General features: G+C 44.3%; 1 protein-coding gene across 1 annotated transcript in view; it reads right to left on the bottom strand.

Moving 5' to 3' along the window:
* sde2 (SDE2 telomere maintenance homolog (S. pombe)) overlaps positions 1-17,623 on the bottom strand; it is a 60,881-nt gene extending 43,258 nt beyond the window's left edge. The window contains exons 1-6 of the mRNA XM_063069039.1: positions 17,411-17,623; positions 13,466-13,583; positions 11,094-11,205; positions 9,273-9,442; positions 8,579-8,687; positions 3,241-3,607 (exon numbers count right to left, since the gene is read on the bottom strand). Of these exons, the coding sequence (XP_062925109.1) occupies positions 3,241-3,607; positions 8,579-8,687; positions 9,273-9,442; positions 11,094-11,205; positions 13,466-13,583; positions 17,411-17,623 (1,089 nt within the window). The remainder of the gene's footprint in view (positions 1-3,240; positions 3,608-8,578; positions 8,688-9,272; positions 9,443-11,093; positions 11,206-13,465; positions 13,584-17,410) is intronic.
* Positions 17,624-20,325: the final 2,702 nt, after the last annotated feature.

The raw sequence follows: 20,325 nt of genomic DNA, 5'->3' as shown, positions 1-20,325 counted from the left end.
AAATTTTAAGCAGTATTTCTCATGCTATTGTCCAGACTACAGTCTTACATATACAATAGAATCAGCAATTGAGAGAGAGGCTACAGAATCAGTCTGAATGCAAATAGGCAGAACTTGTATTAACATGACAATGACAAGAGTTGACAGATGGACAAAATGAGGAAGTACAGTGCGTGGAGAATTTTGGGTGAGGGGATGAACTAGAGGGCGTGCATACAAGGTGAGAGAGGGAGAGTCTGAGGGAGATGGGCGAGGCAATAATTTTTTTAACTTCAGAAAGTGGTAGGTGCCCGGTATGAGCTGTCAGAGGTAGTGGTGGAAGCAGATACGATAGTGGCATATAAGAGGCTTTTGGACAAGCACGTGAAAATAGAGGGAATAGAGGGATATGGATCACTAACAGGCAGAAGAGATTGAGTTTAATTTGGCATCATGTCCGACACTGATTGTGGGCTGAAGGGCCAGTTTCTGTGCTGTTCTCATGTTCTAGGCTGGAGGAGAGCAGTAACAGACACAACTTCTACATTACTACCACTTAACCAGACACAGCGAGGTCAGCTTCTGCATCACCAGGGCTCCAGGTTTGTCCTTCAAAGCATGTGGGGCAAACCACATCGACCAGCTTGGCTATTTAACTCCATCCCCAAAAAAGTGGCTTATAACCATTACACACAAGGCTGGAGATCTGCTCAAAACAAAATACAAATCAGGCCACATCTAGTCCTAGCCCAAGGGCTTATAGTTTTAGTGGTACCCAACAGGTATCAGTCAGATCCTATCAGGTAAGGGTCAGAGATCCAGACTCAGGTGGGATCTGACTATACCTGCTAGATGTCAATAAACTATCACTAAACAGGTTTCCTTCTTTGAAAAGTGTTTTCTGAACCCCATCGGGATAATATAGGTCCCTGCCCCACCTCAAATTGATAGTTTTATCTCGGTCTGAGCTCCTAGCTGTAACTGAAACAGAAATCACAATAAAAATAGACAGATACCTCAGATTCAGAGTTTCTTGGTCAGTGGTGCTTTTCCCTCTCCTGAAGGTTCCCACAATGGTATAACATAACCTTAAGGATCATAGCTGGCCCATCCCATTCACACCCCTGCATCAGACAATTATCATGTGTTAACTGAGATCAGTTATCCACAGTCCAAATTCCTAGGAAACAGGTTAGAGTGACGTTCTGTGGGAGTGCCAAGGAATTGCTGCAATGGTGTACACGTCTGGTTCACCTGCAACAATACACCACAGGCTCCCAAGGTTGGACAGAGGTGGTATCATCAGAAGAGGAGACTAGGCTTTAACCAGCTCATTGCATTTGTACTTGCCACGAGAGTGACATAAAGATTTATCAAACGAATTCCTGGGGTGGTGGGTCTTTCGCGTCATGAGGGACTGAGTAGATGAGATCTCTATTCTTTAGAGTTTCAGAGATGGAGGTCATATTGTGAAAATACACAAACTATAATATATAGTAAGGCAGTTTTCCATATCTGAAAACTAGAGATCACTGTTTAGAAAATAATCTTAATGAAATATACAAAATCCCAAGGGGGCATGACAGTGTCCACAAGTGGAAGAATCTCAAATCAAACGAGTTTCAAGATCAGGGCCAGTCATTTAAAGCCAATCTACCTAGAAATTTCTCATAGTATTACAGTATGCAAGCAGGTCCTTCAGCCCAACCAGTCTATGCTGACCAAGATGCCTATTTGCCCACACTTGACCATTCTAAATGTTGTTAATGTACCTGTCTCAATCACTTCCTCAGACATCTCACTCTGTACACAAACCACCCCATTAATCTCTCCCCTCTCACTTCAAACTTATGACTCCTAGTCCTTAATTCTTCAACGCTGGGAAAAAAATAAAACTGCATGTAATCACCCTTCCTAGGCCCCTCATGATTTTATACACCTCCATGAAAACCACCCCCAATTCTCTAATGCTCCAATAAATAAAGTGCCAGCCTGTCAACTGTTGCCTATAATTCAATCCTTTGAGTCCTTGCCAATATCTTCATAAATATTTTCTGCACTCTTTCTAACTTAACGGCATCTTTTCTCTAGTAGGATGGCCAAAATTGAACATGATATTCCAGGTACAGCCTCATCAACGTCTTGTAGTAACTGCAACATAACATTCCAACTTCTATAGTGAATGCCTTGACTGATGAAGGGCAACATGCTAAAAGCCTTCTTCACCACCCTTTCTAGCTGCAATGCCACTTTTGTGTCACCATATACTTGTACTCCTAGGTCCCAGAGACCTACTGTCTTGATTTGCCTTCCCAATTCTTCTAAGAGAAGGAATTTTCTGATCCAATGTGCTGTGACTTGGGAAACTACATTGTTAAATGTATTTAAAGTAGAGGTAGCTAAATTTTTGAAAGATTAGGGACATCTGAGGGCTAAGTTAGATCAGCCATGATCATACTAATGACAGTACAGGTTTGAAGGGCCCAGTAGCCTAGTGCTACTTCTAATTGTTTGTCATACACAATCTTAAGAGTCAGGAGTAATCCATTTAACACTAAATTAAGAATTTTCTTCACCCAGAGGAAATGAACCATTCATATTTTCTGTTCCGGAGAGTTGACAGCAGGTTCATTCAAAGCAGAGACTACAAGATACTTGAGGAACCAGGCAACACAGAAATAGGGCAAGAAAATCATGTAAGAGGTGGGTGATTAATAAGGACCTTGTTGAAAGTGGAACTTGCTGAAGAGGACAAAGGTTCTAATGTTCCTCTGGGGTTGACAATCACTTTATTGATATATGAGTTGAGGAAACGTGCAATATCTTGAAGGTGCCTCTGTGACACAGCCGGTGGAGCAGATGCATCACAACTCCAGTTGCCAGAGTTCAATCCTGACGTCAGGTGCTCTCTGTCTAGGTGAGCAGTAGAAATCTGGGATGGGGAGAGTTGACGGGAATGTGGGGAGACTGTGATTGGCATAAATGGTTCCCAGGATTGGGGAACTAGAAGCTATGGATTCAAGATGAGGGGGAGAGATTTCATTGGAACCCGATGGGCAATCTTTTCACTCAAAGGGTGGTCATGGTCAGTATGTGGAATGGGTTGTCAGAGGAAATGATTGACATAGGAACATAGATAGGAAAGGTTTAGAGGGATACGGGCAAATGGGTTTGGCTCAATGGGCATCTTGGTTGGCATGGACTAATGAGGTAAAGGGCCTGAGTTCTGTACTCAAATGGATCTATGTAATCAGTACTTACTGTTGCTGGTAGATTCACATCGTTTCCTTTATCTGCCGGCTTCTCCATTTCTTTAGGACTATTTTCAGTGCCCTCTTCCGTTTCAGGTTGTTCATTTTCTTGCGAGACCAAACTCTCTGCTTCCACTTCGTTACTGGGTCCTGGATCCACTTGTCCGGGTTCACTCTGAGGTTTGCAGATTGGCTCAGGCACACAAGCTTCAATACTGGGTGCAGGAGCACAGTCTCTCACACCATCAACACCACTGCTTTCAACACTCACCTGCCCCACAGAACTCTCAGGGCAAGACAAAGACTTGGAGGAGCTACACTCTGCCACATACTCCTCATCAGAACTCCCAGATTCTTCCAAATCCTCCACTCCCATCCTGCAAGGAAACAAGAACCATGAACTTTAAGTCAACAGCTTCAAGTTGTTCTGTTCTGTGAAGCTTAACCAATAATAGAGGCTCTAAACACTAGACGGTCACCATAATTTCAACAGATACAAACCAAAGGGGTGAGAATGTGATTGAGACTGACAATAGTTCAGGAAAAGATCATACATTAAAAGACACACACAATAGGTACGAATAGAGGGTTTCAACATGAAAACAGGTCCTTCAACCCAGCAAGTCAGTGCCAACCATCAATCACTTATTTACATTAATCTTACAATTAGTCTTTTTTTAATTCCCCCATTTCCTCACTACTCCCCGAGTTCAACCAATCACAAATAGATTAGGGGAAATTTCACCTGCCAGCCTGCACATGGCTGGGATGTGGGAGGAGATGAGGGCAGCTGGGGAAACCCATGTGGTCACAGTGCAAACTCCATGGAGACCTCACCAATCGCGAGGATTGAACACCGGAATCTGGCTCTTCGAGGTTGCACCACTCTACCTCAAAGACTCTTTCCACACAATGAGACGCGGTAAGATAGGAGGTACACAGGCGAAAATTGATTTATTCTTGTCATATAAACCAACCTGCCCTGTACCTTGGTATATTATTTTCACAGATATAGTGGAAAAACCTTACAGGTCAGTTCATCACGTTAGTATGCTGAGGTAGTACAAGGGAAAAGTAATTAACAGAAAGCAGAATGAAGTATTAGAGTCACAGAGACACTGCAGTGCAGGTAGACAACAAGGCGCAAAGCCATAACAAGGTAGAATGTGAGGTCACACGTCCATCTTATTGTACAAGGGAACTGTCCCAAGTCTTATAAATGCCAGATTGGGGAGGTGGGGGGAGAGAAGAGAGATGTCTGGGGTAAATGAGGTCTTTGACTATGTTTCTTGCAGTCACTGGCATAGAAGAATTGCCGTACCAAGTTGTGATGCAACCAGATGAAATGTTTTTTACGGTGTATCGATAAAAAGGTCAAATTTCTTTAACTCCTGAGGAAGTAGAAGCACTGTTGCACTTTCTGGGCAACAAGGCTGTTCTCCATAATTTCAATGCAATGCAAGATCTGATACAGCAATAAGCAGAAAAATAATGTCTATTTGCAACTTCCTGAATTTAATTAGAAGCAACATGTCAAGAGACTATACGTCCAAAAAGCAATGTTAACAAGAAAATGGAACAGTCACTGATAAATGAGTACAAGGGAGAAGGCTAGCTACAATCAAAAACAACAATACAAGTAAAATAGAGGCACTATTTCTAATGTCAACAACTTTATATGTTAGCCTAAAGCCACATGAACACACTAAGGTTCACCAGGCTAATTCCTGGAATGAGAGGGCTGTCCTACCAATAGAGGCTGGACTTGGGCCTGTATTCTCTGGAGCTCAGAAGAGTGAGCAGTGACCTTATTCAAACACAGAAGACGTAATGGGACTTGACAAGATAGACACAGTGCTCTTCTCATAGGAGAATCATGAACAAGGGGCATAGTTATAAAATAAGGGGCAGGCAGATCTCTAAAGTTCTCTCCTGAAGCAGTGGATGCTGGATCATAAGTTTGAGATAGAGAAATATTCGTAAAATCTCAGAATTAACGGTTATGGGGAACTGGCACAGAGAGGACTAACATAAATCAGCCATGATCATATTGAATGGCAGAGCAGGCTTCAGGGGACAAATGGCCTGCTCTTGCTCCAATATTCCTGTTTTTGTGTTCCTGACAACATGATGGTGTGGCTTGGTCCACAATTATTATTCCAATCACCGAGGTAGCTGTGGAAATGAAACAGGACATTTAACTGCATTTTCTCGACTACTGATATCTAACTGATCACCTTCCCTTCTTGGTAAATATTGGCATTACAATTTTGTATCTTCCATTCTATGGGAACTTTTAGAGAATTTATATAATTTTCAAAATGAAAACTTAGGCATTCACCGTCTCCATCCCTGGTTGCAAATCATGTCCTGCTGACTTCCAGACCCATTAACTTTTTGATTATTTTCCCCTCAAAACGCTTTGTTTTCAAACCCATTCTCTTCAGATCTCCATTCTTTCCAAGAGGAATTTCTGTCTTTCAGAAGACAGACAAAATATTTACTTCTCTTTAAACACGAGATTATGCAGATGCTGGAAACCCACAGCAACATACACAAAATGCTGGGGTAACTCAGCAGGTCAGGCAGCATCTATGGAAAGGAATACTACTCAACATTTTGGGCTAAGACTCTTCATCAGGACAGGGAAAGCCAGAATAAGGTGGTGGCGGGGAGGGGAAACTGGTAGGTGATAGGTTAAGCCAGGTGAAAGGGAAGGTGTGTGGGTGGGGAGGGAAAGAATGAAGTACAAAGTTGGGATGTGATAGGTAGAGAAGGTAATGGGCTGAAGAAGAAAGCTGATAGCAAAGGAGAATGAATCATGGGAGAAAAGGAGCATGGGCATTAGAGGGAGGTGATGACAGGTGACAAGGGGTAAGAGGAGCCAGAATGGGTTTGGAAAAAAAGGGGGGAGGGGTGGAAAGAGAAATTACTGCAAGTTGGAGAATTCAATGTACATGTCATCAGGCTACCCAGGTGAAATAGCAGTTGTTGCTCCTCCAACCCTCAAGTGGCCTTATCCATGGCAGTAGAGGAGGCCATGAATCGACATGTCAGCATGGGAAGCAGGATTAAAATAAGTGGCCACAGAGAAATCTCACCTATTGTGATGGTAGGAGCAAAACTGCTTGACAAAACAGCCCCCCAACCTACTGCAGGTCTCTCCGATGTTGAGGAGGTCACAACAGGAGCACTGAGTATAGTAGATAATCATGACAAACTTGCAGGTGAATTGGTGCCTCAGCTGGAAGGTCTGTTTGAGGCCCTGAATGGCGGTGAGACAGTAAGTGTACGGGCAGCTGTAGCAATTGTCACACTTGCAGGGTTAAGTGCCAGGAGGGAAATCAGTGGCGAGGGACAAATGGACAAGAGTGTCATGGACAGAGCGATCCCTGCGGAAAATGGACAGTGGGGTGGAGGTAAAGATGTGTTTAATGTCAGGATCCCATTGAAGATGGTGGAAGTTCCAGAGAATCATGTGCTGGATGACAAGACTCATGGGTTGGTAGGTAAGAACAAGGGGAACTCTATCCCTGTTATGGTGGCGGGAAGATGGGCTGAGTGGAGATGTCTGAGAGATGATAGCAAACCAAGACTTTCTCTAACCTTCCCATTCTTGCACAGCTTAGAGGCTTTTTCCAATCTATTTTTAAGTTTCTCACCAGATTAAAGTTCATAATTTATTTTCCCTTATGAAATGTCTTGGGACCAAGAAAGAGCATTTCAGAATGTATATTATATATGGTTCTCTGACATTAAATGTACCTTTGGAAGCTTTGACTACTTTGGCCATAATCAGAATCATTTTGAATATTCAGGCTAGTTGACCACATTGGCAAAACAAGTTATCCTTCAGGGGTTGCCAACCTGGGGTCCATGGACCTCTTGCTTAATGGTACGGACCATGGCATAAAGAAAGGTTGGGAACCCCTGACTTAGTACATCCCTGTATCTTCTATTAGCTATTGTTGAACCATTTCCCTGATTTTTTGTGTGCTGTTTCAACTATGCATTCATTACTTGAATGTTAGTCACTGTTTGTTTACTGACACAATTTTAGAAACAGTCAATCAATATAAATTAGGTTCAGTTTTAACCTTCCTGATTTTCTGGCCTTGTTCAGTGTAGTTTGTGGATACCAATATCTTCCCATGCATTGCTCCTACCTGGTTCAATGCACCATGGGCATTCTAATATAGGACCACAAAGCATCTTTGCCCAGGTTGACTGCATCCTTAACAGGGCAGGGCCAAAGGAGCAAGAATCTAGCAAAGTTTGTTTCCTGCCAATTGTGGGGCTTGAATAATATACAAATACTAAATCAGAAACAAGAGAAGCAGAAAACGTGAAAGGATTTTCTCAAATGTAGTCTCACAGTTACCTCTTTCAATATGGCGTAACAGAAATCTTCCGCCATTGTACTGCAGGGAGAACAACATTGTTCTGGTGTGAGTTTACCAGAACGATACCAAAGGTGAGGGCCTGGTGGTTAAGTGGAAAGAACAAAGCAACTGGGAGTTTTTCCTTCAACAGTGGAAGGTTAAGAGGAGATTTACAGAGTTTTTCCAAGTTACGATGCCTTTGTTAGAGAAAACACAAGAAAACACTCTTGTAAGCACAGGTTTAAGATAGTTACAAAAACCAGAGGGAAGTGAGGAGAAATTTGTTCAAAAAGGATGCGAATTTAGTTCTGGAATATAATACCGAGATTGAGGAAGAATTAAGTCCAATAGGATGTCCAAAAGACAACTATAAATTTAAGACTAACACAGACTTATGGGGTAAAAAGCTGATTTCAGAATAAATACGACAAATCTGTCAAAACGACTCTACAAATATAATAGAATGAATGGCAGTCTTTGTTGCTACAAGATTCACTAAGCTGCTAGAGAAAGTGGTAGATATGGACACAAGTACAAAGTTCAAAGGACATTTACACGGGTAGCCGGATCAAAATGAGGGATATGAGCCAAACACAGGCAGATAGGACTAGTTAAGGAAGAATACTTGAATGGCATAGATTAGTTGAGATGAATGACCTGTTTTTTCTCTATAACCCTCCACGACCCTGTAAAATATCATAGCAGCATCCTGCTGCTTCAGCTTACTATGCTAAACAGCACAGAGGCGTGTGGCAAATAAATCTCTGTACATATAACACAACACAAAGGCTGGGATCAAGATGCTCACCATGCCCCCTCGCCCTCCAAAACTGGAAAAAAATTGGATCCAAAGTTGAGGGCATTCACAGTACCATCGATATCAAGGAGAAAATTGTCAAATAATATCAGCAAACAAGTTTTGAACACAAAATGACAAAACGAAGCTCAGAATAAGTCTTTCTTTACCAGAGACATTTTTTCTTTCCTTCTGTGGCCACCTTGTGTGCGCCTGGATATGCACGTTTTTGACTTCCACTCTCCACTGCCACCACATCACTTGATGATGCTTGCAAACCTCAAGAGAAATACAGAATTTAAAGATACCTCACACAATGCCAGTTTGACTTTCCAAGAATTATCTACGTGGGTAATGCAGGAAAAAAATAGCCTCGCTTTTTAAGTGGTAGACAACCTATTAGAAAAGTTCCTTAGGGTTTATGAACATTTGGTGAAGCTAAATTACTGTCCCTGAAAGCATTAAATACTGCTGATTAACTAGTCTGTATTGCACAGCAGCTCAGAATCATATGGCTGCAAGACAACGCAACTCCTAGATCACTGCTCACGCATTTCAACCCACGATGGCCAGGGCTGAAGTAATGGCAGGCTGATCTGGAGCACTTTTAGGGAGCTCCGCTGGCAGAAAGGGAAGCTTCAGTCCCCAAAAACACAGCCAGGTTGTCAAATCAATCTTCAATGTTTTGGTACCATAAACTGAACATTGCCCACGATAGTCATTTTGATACTGCCTTTCACAACCTTATGACCTGGCACACTACAGGCGAGGAGTTCTCTGGCTACAGCTGTGACACGGGAAATAGCGCAGCTGATTTGCAAACAGCAAATATTCCAGATCAAGATTAGGCGAACACAACTATACCTTTAAGCACAGAGTCCTCTAGTCGCTCTGACATCTCGTCCAGCTGCTGCTCGTACTGTGGGTCAGTGAAGTAGTGCTTGGGCTCGGCGAGCCTGCGTTGCAATCGTTCCAGACGCCTCTGCTCTTTCTCTGTCTCCCGCTCTGCCTGCTTCTTTATCCATTCAGCCATTCTGCACAAAAGCAGACGCAGTCCGTAATAGGCTGTCCATGGTCAAGTTCATTTTGCCCACAAGTTGGAAATATACACAAGTATCACTCAGCTTAGTTGGACTTTTGAATTTAACAATATTATGTGAATGCATTCATATGTATGGTGTCTCAGAACCCAGGGACAAGCTATACATGACTATAAACCTATCAGCTATCTTATCAACTATCACCTCTCCTGCTTCTTCCTTGGTCAGGTAGACAAGTAATGTAGCAAAGCTGCTTAACAACAAGCAATAAACGCTGTAAACTTCAGAAGAAAGCCCATCATGTTTTTTCGGTACTTGGATAACCAACAGCACTTCATAGCAACCTGAAGTGTCAACTCAATTATTTCTTCACCATAGCAAACATGAAACTAATTATCATGCAGCAAGCTCCTGCAAACAGCAGTGAAGTAATGACTAAATAACATTTATACTGATGTCCAGGTGACCAAGGAATCTTCAAAGAAAGGCATTGGTTTTATGACCTATTAAAAACAGTCATTCCACAGCATTGTACTGGCATGGAACCTGAGATATGTCAAGTGCAGAGTGAGAGGTTATGACTTCAACACAAAATGCTGGAGGAACTTGGCAAGTCAGGCAGCATCTATGGAAGGGAATAAACAGTCGATGTTTCGGGCCAAGACCCTTCATTTTGTGTGTGTTGCTCTACATTGTCAGCATCCGCAGAATCTCTTGCGACTCTGACTCAAAGAGTGCTTCTAGGGGCAACAATGACTGACCTTAGTCAACTCATACCAGTCAGTGTTGCCCAAAGACCCATAGATGTTGGAAATCAAGGTTTTTGATCCGAAGCATCGGTTTCTTGTTCTACAAGTGCGGAGTACTTCCAGAATTTTTGTTTTTACTTCATCTTGGTAAGTTTCTTAAGTCAAAACCCAATTTCTTCCTAGCCAGTAGATAATGAGGACTAACAGGCAACAAGCTCTTCACTGAACAGAGGCAAGTACATCAGTTCAATTCATGGATATTCATCTTGATTAGTTCACAAAAAGCAGTTAATCAGTTCACCAGATGAACTCCACTTGTACTCCTGCCCAAACCTTCTCAACAATTGTTCACTGCTCAGTGACACAAGATGTCATCGCAATGAGCCAAGTGGAGGTGCTTTCTCCTCCACCCAAGTATCTTCAGCTGTGAGAACTGAGTCAAGTCCTGTAAAATCAACCAGCAAGGTGCCACTTCAAGGCCAGTCAGTTCACATGAATGGACAGGAAATGGCAAGCTGATCTCACCCACCTGTCACGGTATCATCAGTGGAGTCTAAGATGGCTCTTTCATGTCTGGCAAAACTGTCACAGAGGAAATCTGGACTACCAGATTCAAGAACAGCTTCTTTCCCACTGCAGACTCCTGAACCAATCATCTCTATCACATCCCCTCCCTGGGGGTGCTACCACTCTCTGGCTTCTCTCTCTCAGCTAATCTGTTGTCACTTCAGCATTTCTTATGTACTACAATGCATTGTCATATTTGTTATCATGTATAACATTTAGTCTCTGAACATGTAAGCAAGCAAATTCATCACACTGTGCGTATAAATGACAATAAACTAATCTGCGTCTGAGACTAAGACCGAGAGCAAGCTCTCAACAGAAAGCCTTACGCTTTTTCATGGTTTACATCCCGCAGCCTCCTTCCACTCAAATCTCGGCATGCCTCTCGATTTGTAGTTTTCTCGATCTGTGCTCCCAGTGCACGAAGCATTGACCCGAAACCTGCAGAATGCAAAGGCCGAAAATGTTATAAAAGCTGAAGGTCCTACTAGTACTCACACTGCTATTCAATCAGTTAAAGATTTACATCACTGCTGGAGATGATCTAGTCCATTACAGTCAAAAAAAGAACTACTCATAAACAACAGAAAAGCTGCAGATGCTGGAAATCCAAGCAACACACACAAAATGCTGGAGAAACTTAGGCCAGGCAGCACCAATGGAAAAGAGTACAGTCGATGTTTTGGACTGAGACCCTTCATTAATGAACTGGCTTGGCCCAAACCGTCAATTGTTTACCCTTTTCCACAGATGCTGCCTGGCTGCTGAGTTCCTCCAGCATAATGAATGTGTTATGCAGCCCAATCGCATTTCTGAACTGAGCTGATAACCCGATAGTTTCACTCCTCTTCCAGATGTGCATTTCTGCCTCTACCTAGCTTTCAAGCAGAGAGTTCTAGATCACCACCTTCTTGTGAAATCATTTCCATTAGCATTCCTCATTATGTCTTTCAATTACCTTAAATCTGGACTTGTTAATTGACTGCTACGTCAAGGGAAATGTGAGGAATGTCTTTCTGTTCATAACCAAAGATCCTCAGCTCCTGGGAACATTCCTACAACCCCCTTCTGCCCTGTCTCTCATGCTTCCAGTAATCCAGCATGATCTCACGGTTCTTGTACTCTTTGCCTTGGCTAGAAAGAGAAACATCTCTTACTTTAATGACCCCATTTACCATTTGTATTATCATCAGGGGCAAATGAACTCCAGGACTTCTCTGCCTGTGTATTCTCTAGCCTTGCTTGCATCCGACAAATACATTCACACTGAACTCCAGTTGCCACTTGTCTACCTAGCCACTGATATCTTCCTGCAATCTCCCACGTTCCCTTTAATTATCAACCATATAGCCAATTTTGGGATCATCTATAAACTCCTTTCTCATAGCTCCCACAGCCAATTGTAACTCGTAATGTGGAACGTAATAGAACATAGGACAGCACAGGATCAGGCCTTCTGGCCCATGAGGTCCGTGCTGACCATAATAACTAACTGACACTGAAACTGTTTCTTTGACTGGCGGTCTGTCAACTTTACTTCTCTGCTTTCTGTCACTGAGACGATTTTTTTTTAACCCAAATGGGTCTTACCCTTTGGGTTTTTACTTTACTGATCAATGTGATATGCAAAACCTTGAAAAAACTAAAATATACTCACCAAAATGTGTATCCTTATTAACTTTAAAATAATCTATTGTCAAGCTATGATGGTCCTTTGGCTGACTGTCCTTTATCAACATCGATTCTTTAAATGGTGAGTTATGCTTTAACTAGAAGGCATTCATGCCCACAAATGAGTCACAGAGTAATACCATAGCAAAACAGGCCCTTCAGCCCAACTCATCCATGCCAACCAAGCTAGTCCCATTTGCCTACATTCGTTTGGCCCATGTGCCTCTAAATCTTCCCTTTCCAAATGTCGTTATTGTACCTGCCTCAGCCACAATCGCTGGCAGCTCATTCCATTGACCCACACACAACCCTTTGTGGGAAAATGTTGGCCCTTTTAAATCTTTCCCATGCCACTTTAAACATATTCCCTCAAGGTCTGGGTTCCCTTCCCCTGGCAGAAAGTCTGTCTGCATTCATCCTATCTATACCTCTCATGATTTTATACACCTCTACAAGGACACCACTTAATCCCCTACGCTCCAAGGAATTGAATTCTAGCCTGCTTAACATCTCCCTCTTATTCAGGCCTTTGAGTCCTGCAACTAGAAGACAACATGTTGAAGACATGATGAGATTTACTCAATTTATTGCTCCCCTCACTTTTTGCATAACTGCTCCTCATCAGCAGTGTGTGCTCTGACAAAATCTGCAGCAAAAGGCATTTAGAAAATGGTGGCCAGAGCCTCCTCTGTTTTTGCCATTGCTCTGTTTAAGCAATAAGGCAATAGAATTGGGTGCTGTTACACAAGAAATAATACAATGACCTTACAAATCACACAAGATACTTGTAGTCTTATAAGAGCAGCTCGTGCTCCATACCTGGCATAGCCAGACCAAACACTCACGCAGTTCAGAGATTGAATCAGATGAAATTCCAAAGGATGAGTATCAAGTTTAGACAGGAGAGGGTATTATTATTGCATCCTCCCCCACCCCATCACTTTAATACAATAATTTCTATGGAGTCACAAGACCTCACCACTCACAAGAACAGTGACACTAATGCAAACAGCAGACTCTCCTATTTTACCTCCTTTTCCTCCGACCAGTCTCGGTTCCACACTGTAAACCGCCCCATCATGAAGGTCTGCATCTTCAGCAACCAGCTTTCCATTACATTTTAGGTAAATATCGGCAGCAGGGAAGCCCTATATTCAGAGAGTATAGGTGGAATAAATCACATTTGGCTGAGCCCATACATACCCTTCACATTGCTTATAACATACACACATTTACTGCAGAGGACACAAATCCAATAGGGATGGGGAGATGCCGGGGGGGGGGGGGGTGTTCAGAGAATATGGATCAGGCACACTGGGAGGGGAGACAGAATGAGGGCACAAGATTAAACAAAAGAATGATCGAGGAACATACTGTGGGTCAGGTAGGATGTCAAACTGTGAGGATGTTGTTAAAACATTTGAATGAGAAATCTCTCATTGGATTCCTTGGTTAATAACAAACATTCTGCAGGAGGAATTCAGCAGGTCAAACAGCACCTGTGGGAGGAAAGGAATTGTCAAAGTTTCAGGTTGAAACCCCACACAGGACTCCACAGTCCTGTTGCAGTGTTTGGACCCAAAACTTACAATTATTGTCAGGCTACATATCCTTGGAGACATCCCGTGTCAGGGCTACACTTCACTGGGAAAGTTCATTTCCCACAAGATAGTATGCATAAGGCTTGCATACTCAAGCTGTTTTAATTGGAAAACCCTTTGCTATAAAAGGAAAGGGACATATTGCATTGCACCGCAAATATTTGGACATTAAAACTGTGGGCCACTGTTCCATTACTGTGGCTTGGAATAGATACTAAACTGAACCTCTAATGCTGCCTGAAGCATCTGAGAAACATCTGTATGCACAACTGCATGCTGAGACAAATAACAGCCCTGGCTACCAACACACCGGGCTTGCAAATGGAAAGCATCAATCTGAAATGACACTGCTTCTTGCTCCACAGATGCTGTCTGGCGTGCTGAGTATTTTGCTGTTTACAGAAACTTGCTGTACATAAATAGATACATACAGCCACTTGAAACACAGGAGTTAAAATAATTCACTGGCTGTAAAGCTGTGGAACAGTCAGAGGGAACATCCTTTACAAACAAGTCTTTTGACTCCACTAATCTGTCTCCTGGACTATGCTCACCTCTCCTTTGGTCTCTGTGTCTCTCAGGGCCTTGATACTCTCCCTTCCCACAGGTCACCGACCTGCTCCTAGACACCATGTTCCCACGGACCGAGATTCATGATGCAGGGATTGGCTCTCCTCCCTTCACTCCTAACCCAGAACATTCGAAGCAGGGAGCTGGAGTCACCCAACATTAGTGCCATTTTCCTGCACCATTAATTCCTTGGTATTCAAAAACCTGTTGATCTCATATTTGAATGATCTGCGACTGAGAATTTGAAGATTGAATGCATTGTGAACAGCCTATCCCATATTTGGAGAACTCCTCCAATCACCCTGTATACAGGTTAAACTACCCAAGAATATTTTACATATCAACAAGTCACAGAATCATTCTCCAGTGAAATAGTCCCTTCGGCTCACGAAGTTTATGCTGACCATTTTCCACTTAACTGTACTAACCCCATTAGCTAGCATTAAAAATGTAGCCTGCCAGGTCTCTTGGCAATGCAAATGCTCGTCCAAATACTTGTTAAATACTGTCAGAATGGCTGCCTCTGCCACTTTCTCAGTGTATTCATGATGGCAATCCCCTTCTGGGGAAACCAGTCAATTGTCACGTACAATGGGACTGGAGTCTTCAGCTGAGGAAAGAGTGGTAGGCTGCAACAGCTTTGCCAGGAGCACAGGAGGCCGAAGGGTGACTTCCATAGGTTTACATATCACAAGGGCATCGGTAAGATGGTAGGTGTGACTGAGCAACCAGAGAAAGTGGCGGAGCTGGGCAGAAATACAATACTTGAAAGAAATTTGGGCAGGTTCATGGATGGGTGGGAAAGATTTTGAAGGATACAGCAACCAAATGGGAGTAACGCAGATTTGCCCTTGGTGCGAGGTCTTCAACCCGAAATATTAACAAATCATTTTCTCCCACAGGAGTTGCTCAACCTGCTGAGTTCCTCCAGCAGAATGGTTTGTTGCTTCAAACTCCAAGAGATCAGTCAAACTTGACTTTTCTTTCCTCGGTATTACCGCATAGAACCACACAGAAGGCGGCCACATCCGTGTCCTCCCTTTTTCCCCACCTAAGCCCAATCTTGTTTTCCCACAATGGAACTGTACAGCCCCGAAGTCCACTCAGCCCACAATGCTGTACTGATCTTAATGCTAATTTACACTAAATGCCCTCTTCCAGTGCATCATTCACATCCCTCCATGTGTCCATCTGAAAGCCTCAAACTCCAAACCTCTGCTCTCAAACGCATCTCCCCCATTTCACGTATCTGCTCTCAAACGCATCTCCCCCATTTCACGTACATCTGCTCTCACTCCATCCTCCCGCCACCCCACTAGGAATAGGGTTCCCCTGGTCCTCACCTACCACCCCACCAACCTCCGGGTCCAACATATTATTCTCCGTAACTTCCGCCACCTCCAATGGGATCCCACCACTAAGCACATCTTTCCCTCCCCCCTCTCTCCGCTTTCTGCAGGGATCGCTCCCTACGCGACTCCCTTGTCCATTCGTTCCCCCCCCCCCATCCCTCCCCACTGATCTCCCTCCTGGCACTTATCCTTGTAAGCAGAACAAGTGCTACACATGCCCTTACACTTCCTCCCTTACCACCATTCAGGGCCCCAAACAGTCCTTCCAGGTGAGACGACACTTCACCTGTGAGTCGGCTGGGGTAATATACTGCATCCGGTGCTCCCGATGTGGCCTTCTATATATTGGCGAGACCCGATGCAGACTGGGAGACCGCTTTGCTGAACACCTACTCTCTGTCCGCTAGAGAAAGCAGGATCTCCCAGTGGCCACACATTTTAATTCCACATCCCATTCCCATTCTGACATGTCTATCCACGGCCTCCTCTACTGTAAAGATGAAGCCACACTCAGGTTGGAGGAACAACACCTTATATTCCGCAAACAACAGGAATTCTGCAGATGATGGCATGAACATCGACTTCTCTAACTTCCGCTAATGCCCCACCTCCCCCTCGTACCCCATCTGTTATTTATTTTTATACACACATTCTTTCTCTCTCTCTCCTTTTTCTCCCTCTGTCCCTCTGACTATACCCCTTGCCCATCCTCTGGGTCACCCCCCCCCCGTCTTTCTCCCTAGGCCTCCTGTCCCATGATCCTCTCGTATCCCTTTTGCCTATCACCTGTCCAGTTCTTGGCTCCATCCCTCCCCCTCCTGTCTTCTCCTATCATTTTGGATCTCCCCTCCCCCTCCCACTTTCAACTCTCTTACTAGCTCTTCCTTCAGTTAGTCCTGACGAAGGGTCTCAGCCTGAAACGTCGACTATACCTCTTCCTAGAGATGCTGCCTGGCCTGCTGCGTTCACCAGCAACTTTGATGTGTGTGGCTTCCACTACTACCCATAATAACCCATCCCGGGTACCTACTACGACATAAACAAATACTTGTGAGGCACTTTAGTCTGCAGCTTGTACATTTAGGTACCTAAATGGCTTTTAATCATAGTGATTGTACCTGGATCTCCTCTAGCAACGAATTCCAGATAATAACCTCTCTCTGTATTTGGAAAAAAACTTACTCCTCAGATAGTTTTAAAACTCTTTGATCTCACCCTAAACCCTCTTGCTCCTGATACCCCTACCGGCGCAGAAAGATTTTACATACTGTACGCTCTATCATATTAAACTCTGATTTAACCAACCACCACCCTGTGCAGACAGCTGTTGCTCCCCGGTTGTCCCCGAACCAAAATTCATCCCAACACCCGCTGCCCCTCCCCGTTCCAGGCGCTGACACTCTGGACATTTCAAGCTCGAATTCTGGGCCCCGTCCCCCGCTGCTCACTCACTTGTTGGTGGAAGCGCAGCTTCAGCTCCAGGCTGGAAGAGCCAGGCGGCAGCGTTAGAGCCACCAGGCCGGTCCCCCAGCCGCGTACCCACACCTCCATGACAGGCCTGATCGACGCGCAAGCGCAGGCGCACCCGCGCGATGACGGTGCACCTGCACAGTGACGTTCGAGAGCCGACAGCGCAAGGCGGCGGCTGGGAAATCGAATGCGCATGTGTACACACGGCAACTGGCGTGGAACTGTGCAGGGTCTGATCGGACATTGACGCGCACCGCTGACGTCGTTCACATGACGTCGCGGAATAACGCGTCACGTGACACGGGTGACATTGCGCGGGAAAAGCTTTATTTCCCGCGCGGTGGGGAGATGAGCTTGATTTGTTGCAAAGGGAGTGGGAACTTGTTCCAAACTTACACAGTAACACAAAGCTAGTACTGGAAAAATGAAATAAAAGCAAGGAAATGTTGTATTCAGCAGTAGATGCTTTCTGCATTTTAGACATATTGCTAGTCTGATACTGTATGAAGCAAAGTTAGTAAATATGGTTTGTTTTACATTCATACGAAATATACCAACATCTTTCAATGCTGTAAAGATGAATGAAATAAAAAGGAATTGGAAAATGATCTTAGCCAGCATCTATGACGAGGGTTAATGTTCTACAAACAGTAGAGGTTGAAGATAAATACATAGTTTATGCAATTTAGAGGAATAAGGTAAGGAACAGGGAGAAAGGGGGAAAAAAACAAAATAACAGCAAGTGCTGGAAAAAAGCAACATGCATGGAGAGAGAAAGGTAACTTGACGGAACTGTAAAAGAGACTTTAAGCTTCAGAGAAAGGGAAAGGATGCCTGGATGGAATAAAAGATTAGACCCAGGTGTCTGGAGGTGTGAGGCAGCAGTCTACCAGATGCACCACCATACTGTCCCAGAGTAGAAAGCTGAGCAAAGTGGAGTATGGCTGTTCAGGTTATGAAAATTTGCCCTTACAAAATTCACAAATCACTACCCAATAATTTGAAATACAGAATAAAATTCACTCTTACAGAATTTACGTGGGGTAAAATGTAAGCAAATGTAAAATGTACTTTGACAGAGTAGATTTGCTTTCTGGAAAATTGTTTTCTAGGAATTTCCTTGGATGAGCCGTGACGATGTGGGTTGTAGACTGAAAACTGGGAAGTGGCACTTTAGAACAATGTAGACACATTGGGCTGAACAACTGCCTTCAGTACAATGATTCTAACGAGAAGTTGGTTTTATTATTGTGAAACATCAGCAGTGAAACCTCTACTAGGGCGTTACAATTGTGACACCTACCAAGATACGGTTTGCGTTCATTCCACCGCAATCAGTGTGTTGAGGTGGTGATGCAGTCACAGGGGAAGGGGAAAGGGCAGTGCAGGCTGGCAAATGAGGCACAAGGGCCATGACCTGACTGAGTTACCCCGTGAGTCTTAGCACAGCGGGGTAGAAGCTGTCCCAGTGCCTGGTGGTATGCGCAATCAGATTTGGTTATTTCTGCCCAATGGGAGGGAGGGAGATGAGGGAGTAACTGGGCTGGGAGGGGTCCTTGATTATTTTGGCTGCTTTACAGAAGCGATGAACATTGTAGACATATTCCATGGAGAGGAGGCTGGTTTTCATGATATGCTGAGCTGTGTCCAGAACTCTCTGTAGCTTCTTGCCCACAAAAGCTTTCTATAAAAGCTTTATGGGATATATTGCATTGACCGAAGCCTTAATGTCTTTTCCAAATGATAATCTTGTGCATAAATAAACAAACCTCCCTAACCACCAGCTGACAGGTAGTTTAACTTTGGTCTTCCTGCATATTGAACTTAAATATCTTATTCCAAGACCCTCCTTATTCATTTCCCATTTCAGTTCCCGTCGCTGTGCCCCAGCCTGTCTCCTGGGCCTATGTAAAGGAAAGTTATAAATTCCCGAGGAGACTTCATTAAGAGAACTGGGTAGAGTGGTCTCCTAGTTGTGAGGGAATATATGACGGGGGGGGGAGGGGGGAGATGTTTCCTTTTGTGGGGAGATATAGAACAAGACCTCTGGGTGGGGGGGGGGAGCAAAGGGTCAGCACCGAAGAAAGAGGTGAGATGACGGGTTTTTAGAAATCAACTGGGTCTGAGGACAGTCAGGAATGGGCTATAAACATTCCCACCTTGAAGAGTAAATGTAACAGTGTGCAGCTCAAACAGAGGGGGGACAGCCTAGCACTCCATTTCCAGGGAGTGAGGCTGAGCAGACGGGAGGGGGGAGTAATGAGAGAGCTTTTCCATCAGATTTAACAAAGGTCCAAAACTAAACAATGGTGCAGCCGCTGCCTCACAGCGCCGGCGACCCGGAATCAACCCTGACCTCCGGCGCTGTCCGCACCTCCTCGCTACCACAGGTCTCCCGAGTGCTCCAGCCTCCCCCAACGTCCCAGCTAAAGTGGCTGCTGTAAGATAGCTCCAAAGACCTCATTCCCTGGGAGAGGGAGATGGGATGGGCCACGCCCTGTGATAGCCCGAAGAAAGACCGGCCCAGGACACAGGGCTCCGCTGAATGGCTGTTCACAGCTCTACCCTAAGCACCAATGCAGATTGGCAAACAAGCAGCATCGATAAGACGGGCCGAATGGCCCGTCTCTGTGCTGCACAGTTGGAATCCTATCTGAAACCAATGCCGGAAATGTGGTAGCCGCTCTGTACACAGAAATTTACACACACATTCTAATAGTTATCCATAATCTCTTTTATCTCCAGAATTTAGAGATAAATGTTGACCTCAGGACCGCAGAGACGGCACGGCATCGTGAAATAGTGCTATGGGATCTCCTCAGTTCCGAGAGTACTTTTAGAATCGCCCTGGAAGGTCAAATCCCCACTTTTCGGTTAACGAGCTTCCCGTGCCCGTG

This window comes from Mobula hypostoma, chromosome 2, assembly GCF_963921235.1.
Source record: "Mobula hypostoma chromosome 2, sMobHyp1.1, whole genome shotgun sequence".
NCBI classification, from domain to species: Eukaryota; Metazoa; Chordata; class Chondrichthyes; order Myliobatiformes; family Myliobatidae; genus Mobula; species Mobula hypostoma.
The sequence above is the reverse complement of the archived record's forward strand: the minus strand, read 5'-3'. Positions and strand labels throughout refer to the sequence as shown.